The sequence below is a fragment of the Morone saxatilis genome, unplaced genomic scaffold (genome assembly GCF_004916995.1).
Source record: "Morone saxatilis isolate NCDOM2014 unplaced genomic scaffold, NCSU_SB_2.0 Contig12, whole genome shotgun sequence".
Classification (NCBI taxonomy): Eukaryota; Metazoa; Chordata; class Actinopteri; family Moronidae; genus Morone; species Morone saxatilis.
The window spans coordinates 2,856,658-2,868,902 of NW_023339674.1; the positions used below are offsets into that span (position 1 = coordinate 2,856,658).

General features: G+C 40.1%; 3 protein-coding genes across 3 annotated transcripts in view; 2 read left to right on the top strand and 1 right to left on the bottom strand.

The window, feature by feature from the left end:
• Positions 1-1,175: 1,175 nt before the first annotated feature.
• Positions 1,176-6,890, top strand: serpinb1 (serpin peptidase inhibitor, clade B (ovalbumin), member 1). Its single transcript, XM_035653963.1, has 7 exons — positions 1,176-1,475; positions 2,425-2,613; positions 3,971-4,108; positions 4,504-4,621; positions 4,717-4,859; positions 4,968-5,135; positions 6,001-6,890. The coding sequence occupies exons 1-7, from the start codon at positions 1,302-1,304 to the stop codon at positions 6,403-6,405; spliced, it is 1,335 nt and encodes a 444-aa protein (XP_035509856.1). The 5' UTR covers positions 1,176-1,301; the 3' UTR covers positions 6,406-6,890.
• Positions 6,891-7,441: 551 nt separating this feature from the next.
• Positions 7,442-10,947, top strand: LOC118321839 (GDP-L-fucose synthase-like). Its single transcript, XM_035653369.1, has 10 exons — positions 7,442-7,772; positions 8,043-8,200; positions 8,297-8,411; positions 8,541-8,669; positions 8,748-8,821; positions 8,905-9,038; positions 9,310-9,441; positions 9,524-9,603; positions 9,870-9,969; positions 10,108-10,947. The coding sequence occupies exons 2-10, from the start codon at positions 8,043-8,045 to the stop codon at positions 10,161-10,163; spliced, it is 978 nt and encodes a 325-aa protein (XP_035509262.1). The 5' UTR covers positions 7,442-7,772; the 3' UTR covers positions 10,164-10,947.
• Positions 10,948-11,085: 138 nt separating this feature from the next.
• Positions 11,086-12,245, bottom strand: part of bmb (brambleberry) — a 5,463-nt gene continuing 4,303 nt past the window's right edge. The window contains exons 10-13 of the mRNA XM_035653367.1: positions 11,987-12,048; positions 11,758-11,885; positions 11,554-11,675; positions 11,086-11,422 (exon numbers count right to left, since the gene is read on the bottom strand). Coding sequence (XP_035509260.1) covers positions 11,293-11,422; positions 11,554-11,675; positions 11,758-11,885; positions 11,987-12,048 — 442 coding nt within the window. The 3' untranslated portion in view covers positions 11,086-11,292. The remainder of the gene's footprint in view (positions 11,423-11,553; positions 11,676-11,757; positions 11,886-11,986; positions 12,049-12,245) is intronic.

Here is a 12,245-nt window from a genome sequence, read left to right on the forward strand (position 1 = left end):
AGTAAAACACTAAAAACACATCAGACTAAGCTAAACATTAAAAGCAATTTTAAATTTTTAATAAATGTTAAACACTCAGGTGTAAGGAAAAACATGGGGAAGGAGGGCTTATAGTGTGACTGTCTATATAGGAAGGTGGTTATGTAAGAGAGAGTCCAAAGGTTGCCATGAATCATAAATGTTTATCTTGTGTCAGATGTTGCCATGGCTATACTGTAAGCCTCTGTGAAGGGTGGAGACAATCTTCAGATAGTAAATCACACAGACACACCTTTCTACTCGTTTCAACAGAGCAACCTCTGTTCTGTCCTGGCTGAGGCAGATTACACTTAACCCACAAGCTCATGTGCTCTTTATCAATAAAAAAAACTTGTATCCACTAATTTTGCACAATGGATATATTTCTACCTTGAGCCAATGTGAAAAGAAACATCTGCTATATACAAACCATCAAGCCTAGTGAGTCAAGGGTTAAATGAAAAATCTGCCACCCCAGAAACAACAGAAAAATAGTAGTAATGACACAAAACTGAATCCTGACTTTGCCTGTTTTGAATTTTTATATTAGGGTACATTTGTTCATCTCTTATGGTTTTCTATCAACTATAAAAAAAGAAAAATGCCTGCGGATTCACTTTCACTAGAGTCAGTATTCTGAGAAAGTACCCAGTGTATTTATAGTAAGGCAGACATGAAAATGTATCCTGAAGACACCAAACTAAATCTCACATTCCACATTGTGTCCATGTTTTCTCTCACTCTGAAATACATTTGATTTACTTTTTTTGATATCACAGTTGAAAAAGATGAGATCTCATGTAGTTTGTGCTGTTCACATTATCATGGAAAAAAAAATCTGAGTCACATATGAGCAAAAAAAACTGATTCAGGTCCCTTTGGTCTGCAGTCTTAGACAATCATTTCGGCAGAGAGTTACAGAAAATATGATAGAACAGTTAAATACAAAAATTAAACAGTTTGTTCTGTGTGTAGACAGAAATGTTTGAGATGGGTGGGGTTCTGCTGGGGGGGTGGACTCTGGACTCAAGACCTCAGATTTATAAAACCCTGTGTACGGCCCTGCGTGCAGAAAAAAAAAAACTCTAATAATTTCCATATTAAAAGTTACAGACTACCACGCAGACTATACTATACTATAGGTGGTGCAGACATTGTACTATCAGTGGTGCACACGGTTGTACGGATGTATGGGTCTATTAGTGCGCAGCTTTTGTTAACAGTCACTGACTTATCGCGCAGTCACGCGTCCCACCCACAGACGCACTGTGTGTTCCGTATAAATGAGCAGCAGTGAACTTCTGCATTTAACCGCAAACACCGTCCCGGGAATTGTCCATTTCACCTTTTTCAGGCGGATCTTTGGGACTCGGGTGTGTCTTTCCGTTTTGCTTTCACTCTTCCTCACGTTGAGAGTGAGCGAGCAGAGCGTGCTTCTGTCTGTGCTCGAACATCAGGTAATGTAACAATGTCGCCGACAGGCCTGCGGTACATCCGCACAGAACCCGCACAGCACCGCACTGTGTCATGTAACTTTATCCACAAGTGTTCGGGTTTCACAGCAGTTTAAAAACGGGTTTGTGCGGTTTTATTTCCGGGTATTGAACGCAGCTTCATACGCACCAGTGAAAGCTGTGATAGCAGCTGTTTATAAATGCGTTATAGATTTAAATCAGCAGTTTAAAGGCGAGGAAGGTTGGAAAAAAACACCTTAATGATCTTTGCATACACCATTTAAATATGAATAGGATTAAATATGAAGTTTATGTAGCACAGTGTCCAGGTGGAGACAGTCAGTGTTAATGGGCTGCTTTATGCAAAATAGATCATTAAAATGATGTAAGGGCATAAAATAGTCTCATTATCAATGTTTATTAATGTATTAATGTTCATGTTTATGTTTATTGGTGGAAGTGGTGATTAGTTTGGTGTGTTGAATAATTTGTCTTCCAAGATTTTGGATTTGTGTGTTTCTATATAGTTACATATATACACATGTACATGAGGGTTTCACAGGTTGTGGGAGGCAAAGAAAGAAAAGTAAAACACACATTACCTCAGCAAAACTTTGTAAAGCTTATTTTAGGCGTTTGATAATAAGAGAAAACAGAGGGAGGGAGGGAGGGAGAGCAAAGGAGATGACATACAACCAAGGTGAATAGGTTTACATTCACTTATCCATTATCCACATTTCTTCTTACTGTGATTTTTAACTGTGTTTTAAGGTTTGAAATGTAGACGTTTTCTCTCATAGTGTTACTAGTGTATACCAGGAGCAAAATGTATTCAAGCTACAGTTATAAACAGCTATGAAATACAATTTAGGTGTATTTAGATTTACGTTAAAATCTGTCTGTTGCAATATAAAATTCTCTACCGTTTTCAAATGGCATTTGTTCATTACAGGACAACCACACGTCATCAGTCATGGCTGCCATCAGCGACTCAAACACATGTTTTGCCTTGGAGCTGCTCCGCACTCTGAGTCAAGCTAAACCCAGTGAGAACATCTTTGTGTCCCCGCTGAGCATCAGCTCAGCCCTGGCTATGGTTTACCTGGGGGCTAAAGGAAACACTGCTGATCAGATGGCACAGGTCAGCACACTGTCTCGCTGTTACACGCACCTCCTCCATCACCTGACATCTCTGTGTAACTTTGTAGCACAGTTATAAAAAAGTAACATGAATTATGAAATCCTGGTTGATTTCAATAAATAATCTGTAAGTTCTGAAGTCCAGGTGGTTTGCCCAGATGTGTATCTAGGCTCAAACAAAAGGTGTGTCTTCTTCAGACAGGTGAAGACACACCTGTACTTTGACCCCAATAAATGCCTTTTGAAACAAGTCATGTACTGTTTGCTCAAAAGCAGAATGTTGTTTAAACCCACAGTAACTGAGTGGCAGTTTCAGTTCATGAAACCTGTTTCCCTTTGAAAGGGTGCAGTAAATCCTCAGGGCTTTGTTCTTCTTTATTTTATTTTGATTAATGACTTTTGTGTTCGTTGTGCCAGCTTTAGTTGCAGGTTGAATGAATACACAACAGCTTGCAGAAATATACAAGAATTGCACTATGTGGTCAAAAGTATGAGGACATAGGAACATCACACCCATATGTGATTGTATGAATGCGTCATTCTAAAACCATGGGCATTAATCTGCTGTTGTGACAGCCTCCACTCTCCTGGGAAGGCGTTCCACCTGATTTTGAAACCTGGCTGCAGGGATTTGGTCCTGTTCAGCCACAGGAGCATTACTGAGGTCCAACGCTGATGAAGGCCTGGCTCGCAGTCGGCGTTCCAGCTCATGACAAAGGTGTTGGATAGGGTTTATGCATGGGGGCACAAATAGGGAAGAGCTTTCCCAAAACTGCTGACACAAAGTTGGAAGAACAAAAAACGTCCTCAAATGTCTTGTTTTGTCTCAAATACCTGAGAAGCTGCAATCAGAGAATTTGGAAATCTTTCTACAGTGACTTCAAGAGATTAATCGATTAATCAAAATAGTTGCAAATTTAGTAGTTGACAACTAACTGATTTAGTTAGTTTGAATGGTTGCAGCCCTACCTTTATAATATGTGGAGCATGCACATAAATTAACAACAATAAAACAAGAGACACAACTAAACATTACAATTACAGGCAACTAAAAGGCAAATAGAGAATAACAAATCAGGCAAATATAAACCTCATGTACAGTAAAGCAACGAGGGAAATGTACAGCATAGACGCTTGACAATATTACACATCATATAACCTGCAAGTTTAACAGTTATCAGACTTTCAGTAAGTTTAAGGTTAGTTTTAAATATGTTGCCACTGTCCAATAACCAGATCTTTACATTTCTAACACAAATACTAGAAGCTGTTACAGTAGCATGGCTCAAGAACAATGTAATGTTCTTTACATATATACACATACATAATAAAGTCCGCTGTTCCAAACTGTCACACAGGCACTGTCGTTCAGCTCCGGTGAAGGCGTCCACGCAGACTTTGCGACGCTGAACGCTGACATCAACTCACCATCAGCATCTTACATCCTGAAACTAGCCAACCGTCTCTATGGAGAAAATACTTCCCACTTCCTCCCGGTGAGTTTTCAGTTTACACTTATCACAGAAGACACAAGGAATTTAAAGCTATATCGAGTTAAACTGTGATACAAAGATTCATCGATGAGATGAAAACGAAAATTGTGATATCAAGGCAAAAAGACTTAAGTTTCATGTTTATAAAAAAGGAAATGCAAATTTTTCTGCAGTTTATACCGTATCTCAGAAATAGAAAAAAGGATTAAATATATTATAGTAAATAAAATAAATAAATATTTTTCAATAATTTACTGTTTTCATATAATTTTGTTAAAAAAAACTAATAAGAAAATCATATCGTGAACCCAGTATTGTAAATCATGAGCTAAGTGTATCAATACATCCCTGGAAGACAGACATTAAGATTGAATCATTAACTTTATATGACTCTGCAGACATTCCTCGAAGCCACACAGAAGCACTATCAGGCAGACCTGAAGGCAGTTGATTTCATCGGGGCTCCAGAGGCCTGCAGAGAGGAGATCAACAGCTGGGTCGAGCAGCAGACAGAAAGTGATTGGACAAAAAATCCTTCCTAGAACAACTTCTAAAGCAATCCTCTGTGAATCAGTGTTCAACGGTTGCTTTGTCTGTGTGTTTCCTTTCAGATAAGATTAAAGATCTTCTGAAGCAAGGAACAGTCAATACTATGACAAGATTGGCTCTGGTTAATGCCATCTACTTTAAGGGGAACTGGCTGCACCGCTTTGATGCGGCAAACACCAAAGAGATGCCCTTTAAAAGCACAAAGGTAAAAAACCATCAGAATTTGCACATGTGTAGACATTCAGATCTAGAAACTAAAAACAGATTTTCATGACCCGATCACTTTGATTTGTTTGTGTTGCTTGCACGTCAGAATGGAAAACAAATGGTCCAGATGATGTACCAGATGAAGAAGCTGAACTTCAACTATGTCCCTGAGCTCAGCCTGCAGATCCTGGAGCTGCCGTACGTGGATAATGAGCTCAGCATGTTCATCCTGCTGCCCGAGGAGTCCACAAATGGCCCTGACCCGCTGCTCCAGGTACAAAACCTACAAACTTACAGTACCTCCAAACAAAAGGCAGTTATATGGTTCACTTTGGTTCTTTTATGAAAGGGGCCCTGTGCAGAACAAACCACAAAACATAAAAATATCCGCTGCCCCCATGTGGCCAAAACAATAAATGAATGCCTCTTAAAACAAACTAGACTTTCGAGGGATGTGATAGAAGCTGTAATCCATAAATTATTAACCATTTTAACTCTTGGGAAATTATAGAATCTATAACAAGTTCATGGTTCTAACAGGAACCACATAAAATTCTCATACTCACCATTGTATACTGTATGAAAACGAAAGCTGTTCCTCACTATCAACAAAAAGAGAACTACATTCTATCATTTTTATTTCTAAAGGTCTCCTGCCTCTGTGTATCTCTCCTCTTCTCAAATATAAAACCACTGCTCACCAAAACCAGATCTTAGGACTATTTAACTCTAGTTCCCCCTCAGGTAACAACTACCTTCTACGTTTTTGCATCTTCTAAATGGAGATAGATTACAGAGGATTTTAAACTTGAGTGTCTGATCCCACTGGCCAATACTAACCCTTTAACTTTGAATCTATTTAATGGTGTCTGTGATTGTCACTGATGCTGATATGTTTGTTAAGTCTGGCTCCATTTGCTTTTCTCTACTCAATTCTCTCTTGATCTCAAAGGGACCTCCTGATTAAATAAAGGTTATAAACATATGTACCTTAAAAGCATCAGTCCAGCTCAATCCATGATTATATGCAGGCATGGGGAGTAAGGGATTGCAAGTTACTTAATCGGGATATAGAAAAAGGTAACTGTAATTCATTACATTCACTCGTGGTGTAATACAACGTGTGTGTTTTGTTCCAGCTGGAGAAGCAGCTGACACGTGCGAAGCTGGACGAATGGACCAACAGGGAACTCATGGAATCTGTAGATGTCCATGTTCACCTGCCCAAGTTCAAGCTGGAGGAAGACTACGAGCTCAACGAGCCTCTGGCCAAACTGGGCATGGCAGATGTGTTCTGTGCGGCGAAGGCGGATTTGTCTGGTATGAACGGTCAAGGAGGACTCTTCCTGTCTACAGTGGCCCACAAGGCCTTTGTAGAGGTGAACGAGGAGGGGACGGAGGCGGCTGCAGCCACAGCGGGCATGATATCATTCTGTATGTTCAGGGAGGAACACTTCACTGCGGACCACCCCTTCATCTTCTTCATCAGGCACAATAAGACCAAATCCATCCTCTTCCTCGGCAGGTTCTCGTCTCCTCAGTAGACAGAAGCAGAGGATGTTGGGCTATTCAAATAAAAAGATTTTTAAAAAAGCTAAATCCTTGAAATTAAGGCTTTATTTACTGTGATGTTTTGCTAATTAAACGGCTATATTTGTATCTTCTTTTACAAACAATGAATGAATGAGTGTGAGGTTTCTTTGGTTGAATTAATTGGTTATAATACTGGATAATACTAAAGCGAGGGACTTTGGGCTTTTAAAGTGACTCCGCTGTTAAAAGAATTGTTTCTTCATTAGATAGTAGTTCCAATGAAATGTTTTCACAGGCAGGCTGTGGATTATCCAGAGGAACCGGGACAGTTTCTTATAAACAAAGTTCCATTCACTGCTGCAGGATTTTTTATATTTTAAGCTTTGTATTATTTTTAACTTTTCACAAATTTTTGCATGGATTGTAAATAATATTTGGTTTTGGTAAATTCTTCAAATTATTATAATGAAAAACAAATTAAAATGTTAACAATGCATTAAATGTGCTGCCTTTTGTGCTTTTCTGTTACAGAGATACACTATTAAGATACATAAAAACGTATAAAGCCATTGACAACAGCTCTGAACATGCATAGCCTGTTGTTCTGGATACATTAATATGATATTTACCAAAAAGAAATGAAAGTTTTGTACAGTAAAAGTCTGTTAGTATGAGCAGATACAAAACAAAACTGCATTAAAAAGATCCTTGCTGTTAACTACCCACTTGGAAGCTGTATAGTATCAGAATCAGAATCAGAAATATGTTAGAATCCTCCAGATATACAAACAACATATATTAAGAACATATATATAAATATATATATATATATATATATATATATAAAACATAAAATGTACAGTTTAATAGTAATAGTAATTTGACTATTAATTAATAGTATATGTAAAAGTAAAGTTCATAAATTAAACTTTAAAATTAGATGCATATGTTATGTCTTTCCACTTTTATCATAATTAAAAAAGCTGTTCGACAATAAAACTTTATTTTGAAGGTTATGACCGGAAGCCGAGTTTTTCCCCTCTTCCTGTCTTCACTTTAAAGCTCACCGGTGAGAAACAAACAAGCTACTTCACAAACATTTGTTTATCTCTGAGCTAGCGTTGGTCAGCTGTACTATCGCGACACTTGTAGGAAAAGGAAACATCTATATGTTATATAGAAGTTATTTGCGGTATAGTTCACCCTCAGTTTCTGTAGCTATATTAATAAATGAATGTGACAGTGGCTAATAACGTTAGCTCGTTGGGCTGGTTTTGAAAAAGTCTCCACACAGCTCTGCACAGACTGCTCTCTAATGAAGAGCAGGTAACAACAAACAGGTTGGATACCGTTATTACACATCACCCCAATACTAGAGGTGAGTTATCTACAGCAGGTTAGTGTTAGTTATTAGAGTTTGGTTGTGTAGTTTGCTCTCCAAAGCTATTCTCTGGTCAGATCCTCCTGGTTTTGCTTGCTAAGAACAATGTGTTGTAAAACTACATGCACTGAGCTGCTGAATGACGTGGCATTTACCTGAGCCCTCACCACTGCAGCACACCCACCTGTAGGCAGTGTCACATGAGGTGCTCCTGTGTGTCCTATAAAAAGCCTCTGTCGCTGTTTTTGTGTGTTGCTTTTGTCACAGATGAGCAGTCAGGGCGACCACACTGCTCCAGTGAGGGTGCTGGTGACAGGAGGGTCCGGCTTGGTGGGCAGGGCCATACAGCATGTGGTCAGAGTGGAGGGGGGAGCCAAGGAGGGGGAAGAATGGATATTCCTCTCTTCCAAAGATGCCAACCTCATGTGAGACTTCTTGTACCAATGACTGATATTTCAACACGTGGTTTTATATGTCGACGGTTCTAACACTCGTTCTGTGTTATTGTGGCCTCTCTGCAGGAACATGGAGGAGACGCGGGCGGCGTTTGAAAAACATCGGCCAACCCACGTCATTCACCTGGCTGCTATGGTTGGGGGGCTTTTCAAGAACATGAAGTACAACCTGGACTTTTGGGTATGAGAAAGTTCCAGTTACTTCACACAAATTGTCACAGGTGTTTGAATGTTTGCGTGTGTGTTGAGAGTAGACTTTGTTGGGTAGTAGGATGTAATCTTTCTGTCGTTCTTTGTCTGTCTCCTCTAGAGAAACAATATCTACATCAACGACAACGTGCTGCAGGCAGCACATGCAGTTGGCGCAGTAAAGGTTGTTTCCTGCCTATCCACCTGCATCTTCCCTGATAAGACCACCTACCCTATCGATGAGACAATGGTAATGTGCGTGCTGTGAACTGGCATCATGTACCAGTACATTTTTAAATGGTGACTAACTTTACTTTACCCCTACAAGATCCATAACGGTCCACCTCATGAGTCGAACTTCGGCTACGCCTACGCAAAGAGGATGATTGATGTTCATAACAGGTGGGAACTCGCGTGTTCGGTAAATTCACGCTATCAAATGAGAATTGAAGAACTGTCTTTACAGCTGTGTGTATGTTTCACAGGGCGTATTTCCAGCAGCATGGGAAGTGCTATACAGCTGTGATTCCCACTAATGTGTTTGGTCCCCATGACAACTTCAGCATTGAGGACGGTCATGTGCTGCCAGGCCTCATACACAAAGCTTACATTGCTCAGAGTAAGTGGCATGCTCCCACATTAACTAGAAGGGATGCACAGCTCTCATTTTCCCTCTTGATAGAAGACCTGAACTCATATGACAGTCACCCTGACAGCATATGTCTGTATATATAGAACGCTGTTGTTACCATTTATTTAATTTAATAATTGTCACAGTATTTGCTATGGACTGGTTATGTAGGATTAGTAATAGTCATATTGGACCAGTGGGGTATAGTGGGGATACATGGAACCATATGAATCATTGACTCATTTGTGTGAATGATTAGAGGAGGAGAAGCCCCTGGTGGTCTGGGGCTCCGGCACTCCCAGAAGACAGTTCATTTACTCTTTGGACCTGGCTCGTCTCTTCCTGTGGGTCTTGAGAGAGTATCCAGAGGTCGACCCAATCATTCTCTCTGGTGAGTCTTCACACACAGCATACCAATAGTGAGCACTGAATTAAATTCATAGTAATGCCTGGCTTGTTTTTGCTGGTTCCAGTTGGAGAGGAAGACGAAGTGTCCATCAAAGAAGCAGCCGAAGCTGTTGTGCAAGCACTGGCCTTTAAAGGAGAAGTGGTGGTATCCTTTTAATCATGCTGAATTATTGGAGTCGGAACAGGTTGGTAACTGTAGTCCATGTTCTGCTGTTGTTCATTCAACATGAAGATTTGAATGGAGTTTGTAGCTGAAAGTATGAATGAATAGAACAAGCTTGTTTTCAATTTTGAACTTAAACCTGAAATTTAGATTTTAATGTGGACATTTTCCCAGAAAACCTGGAATATTTTGGAAAGTATTAAGTATCTGTAGAGTTCCATGTAGTTTCCTTGACCTTTGACCTCTAGTTTGATACCAGTAAATCAGACGGTCAGTTCAAAAAGACCGCCAGCAATGAAAAGCTGCGCCACTACCTGCCAGACTTCACCTTCACACCCTTCAAACAAGGTGGGTCTGACTCTCTGTGTATGTGCACGGCTGTTGAGATGCCATCAGGGCAGATATTTTAAATACTTGAAGAAAAAGAGAAATACTCTTTAACTGCTGCTGCGTGTCTTCGCTGATTATTCTCGCTCTCACTTACAGCTTTAAAAGAAACCTGCGATTGGTTTGTCGCCAACTATGACTCAGCCCGGAAGTGAAACCTCTGCCAAACAACCCGTTACGAGGTCTGTCCATCCATGGCCCGTTGCGCTGGAAGAAAGGGGGAACGGAGGAGATGGAGGAGGCGGGAGCAGAGAGGGCTGGAAGAAAACGAGGTGGTTCATCTGCACAGGCAGACAGCGGTTACTGGATGAAGTCTGTCAGTTGAATTCTGTCACTGTGCACTGTGAGCGGGACTGAACATCTCACATTGAATTCATCTGCAATACCATGTGCATTTCCCCTGTTCCTCTTTTACTGTAGTAAACAATCTATTGGAACTGTAGGCACGGTATTCTACCTATGTAGAATTTATTTCACTATGGTAGTGTTACTCATTTGAATTAATTGACTGCTTCAAGTCCAGTATACATCTTTTCTAGCAGTTCAACATTTAATCACTGAATTACCAGTTAGGGATTTGGATGTTTAAAGGCCCAGTGTGTAGGATTTAGTGGCCTCTAATGGTTTAGCTGCAGATTGCAACTCCCTCGCTCGGTGGACTCCAGCAGCGTTTGTAGATATAAAAGGCTCATTCTAAGATAGCAAAAACATAAGGATTACCATATTCAGGGGATTGTACACTGATGAAAACATAGTTATGCATATTATATTCCATTTCTGCCTAAATGTTACACACTGGACCTTTGAATGACCGGTCCTTGATTCACATTATTTAATGAACAGAACGGTTAAGGTACACGCTGTTAAGCTGGTGGCTTGTATGTTTTTTTACTTGGTGTATTGGCACTGAGCAAAATAAATGTTTTATACCTGTAATAAGTTTTAAGTGTCTTTTGCTTTTGTGAGAATTATTTACATTTTCATATTTTACAGGAAGATAAATACACAAACAACCTAAAGAGTGCAGCTTTCGAGACTGATGCTACTGCTTTGTTTGAATACATGTACAGACAGACACATAGGTAAAGAAATAATTTATTTTAACTTAAAAGTGAACAGTTAAAAACATAGGAGTAAAAGTAGATTTGAAAAATCTGCGAGTGTGGTGCTCATTTAGTAAACGTAACATTCAAGCAACGCAGGCAGAACTTACAATAACGACACAGTAACAGCTGATAACAGTTCAGAGAAGGCCCCCTATCAAAAGGAATGAAGACGAGTATTTCAGGAGTGAAAATAGGAGACATGCCCCCCTTCATGGACTCTGCAGTACTCCTGTCCAGGCACAGCTCTCTTCTTACAGGCCTTTCCTGTTTTTGTGATGCCATTGCACAGCTGACGGCCTGATAGGGAGCTGCCATGAGAAAGACGGAGAAATTATTCATTGAAAAGAATTAGCAAAAGCCAAACTATCTACTGTAGAAAAAGGCCTAAACATGATGTATTTAATGACCTGTGTGTGTTTTCATTTTTAGAGACCCTGACCTGTTGCTGACTAGCGACGGGGTAGGACTCGCGCTTCGCGAGTCGTTCACCAGATCACGCGAGTCGTTCACTGCGTCAAACACACCTCCCAGGTTCCTCGGGGGGATGTCATCAACCAGAGCCTTCAAATCACAAAATGTGCCTGTTAATAATTCACGAGATACTGGGATAGTTTCTTCAGTCACATTGACTCATTTTGCTCACCGATGACAGAAGTGGATGATGCACAAGCCTGGGAGTGGAGTGATTGGGTGTGCCGATAACCGGCATAAACCTGGACTCTGGCATCGGCTTCCTGTGAGGGGGAGACACTACTGATATGCCCAGGTCACCTGGTTACAAAGACGCAAGTGAGATCAAATGAGTAACAGAATCTCAAAGTATCACTTTTAAGGGAACCATTTGTCAAAGGTATATTATATACATTTCAAACCTGATATGAAGCTGTCCTGATTCAACGGGCCGTTTTGCTCCATGAAGCCGTCCTTTTCATCTCTGAGGACGAAAACAATAAAAACAGACTGCATCAAATTAACCAAATACTAAGAAATAAGAACTTATCTCCCTCATTGCGGCACAACTGTGGAAGTTTGTTTTGATTATAAAATTTGAACTAAGTAGTCTGCCCTTCTGCTTATATCTTTTCTAGATTGAATATCTTTGGTTTCAGACTGTTGGTTGGACAAAAAACA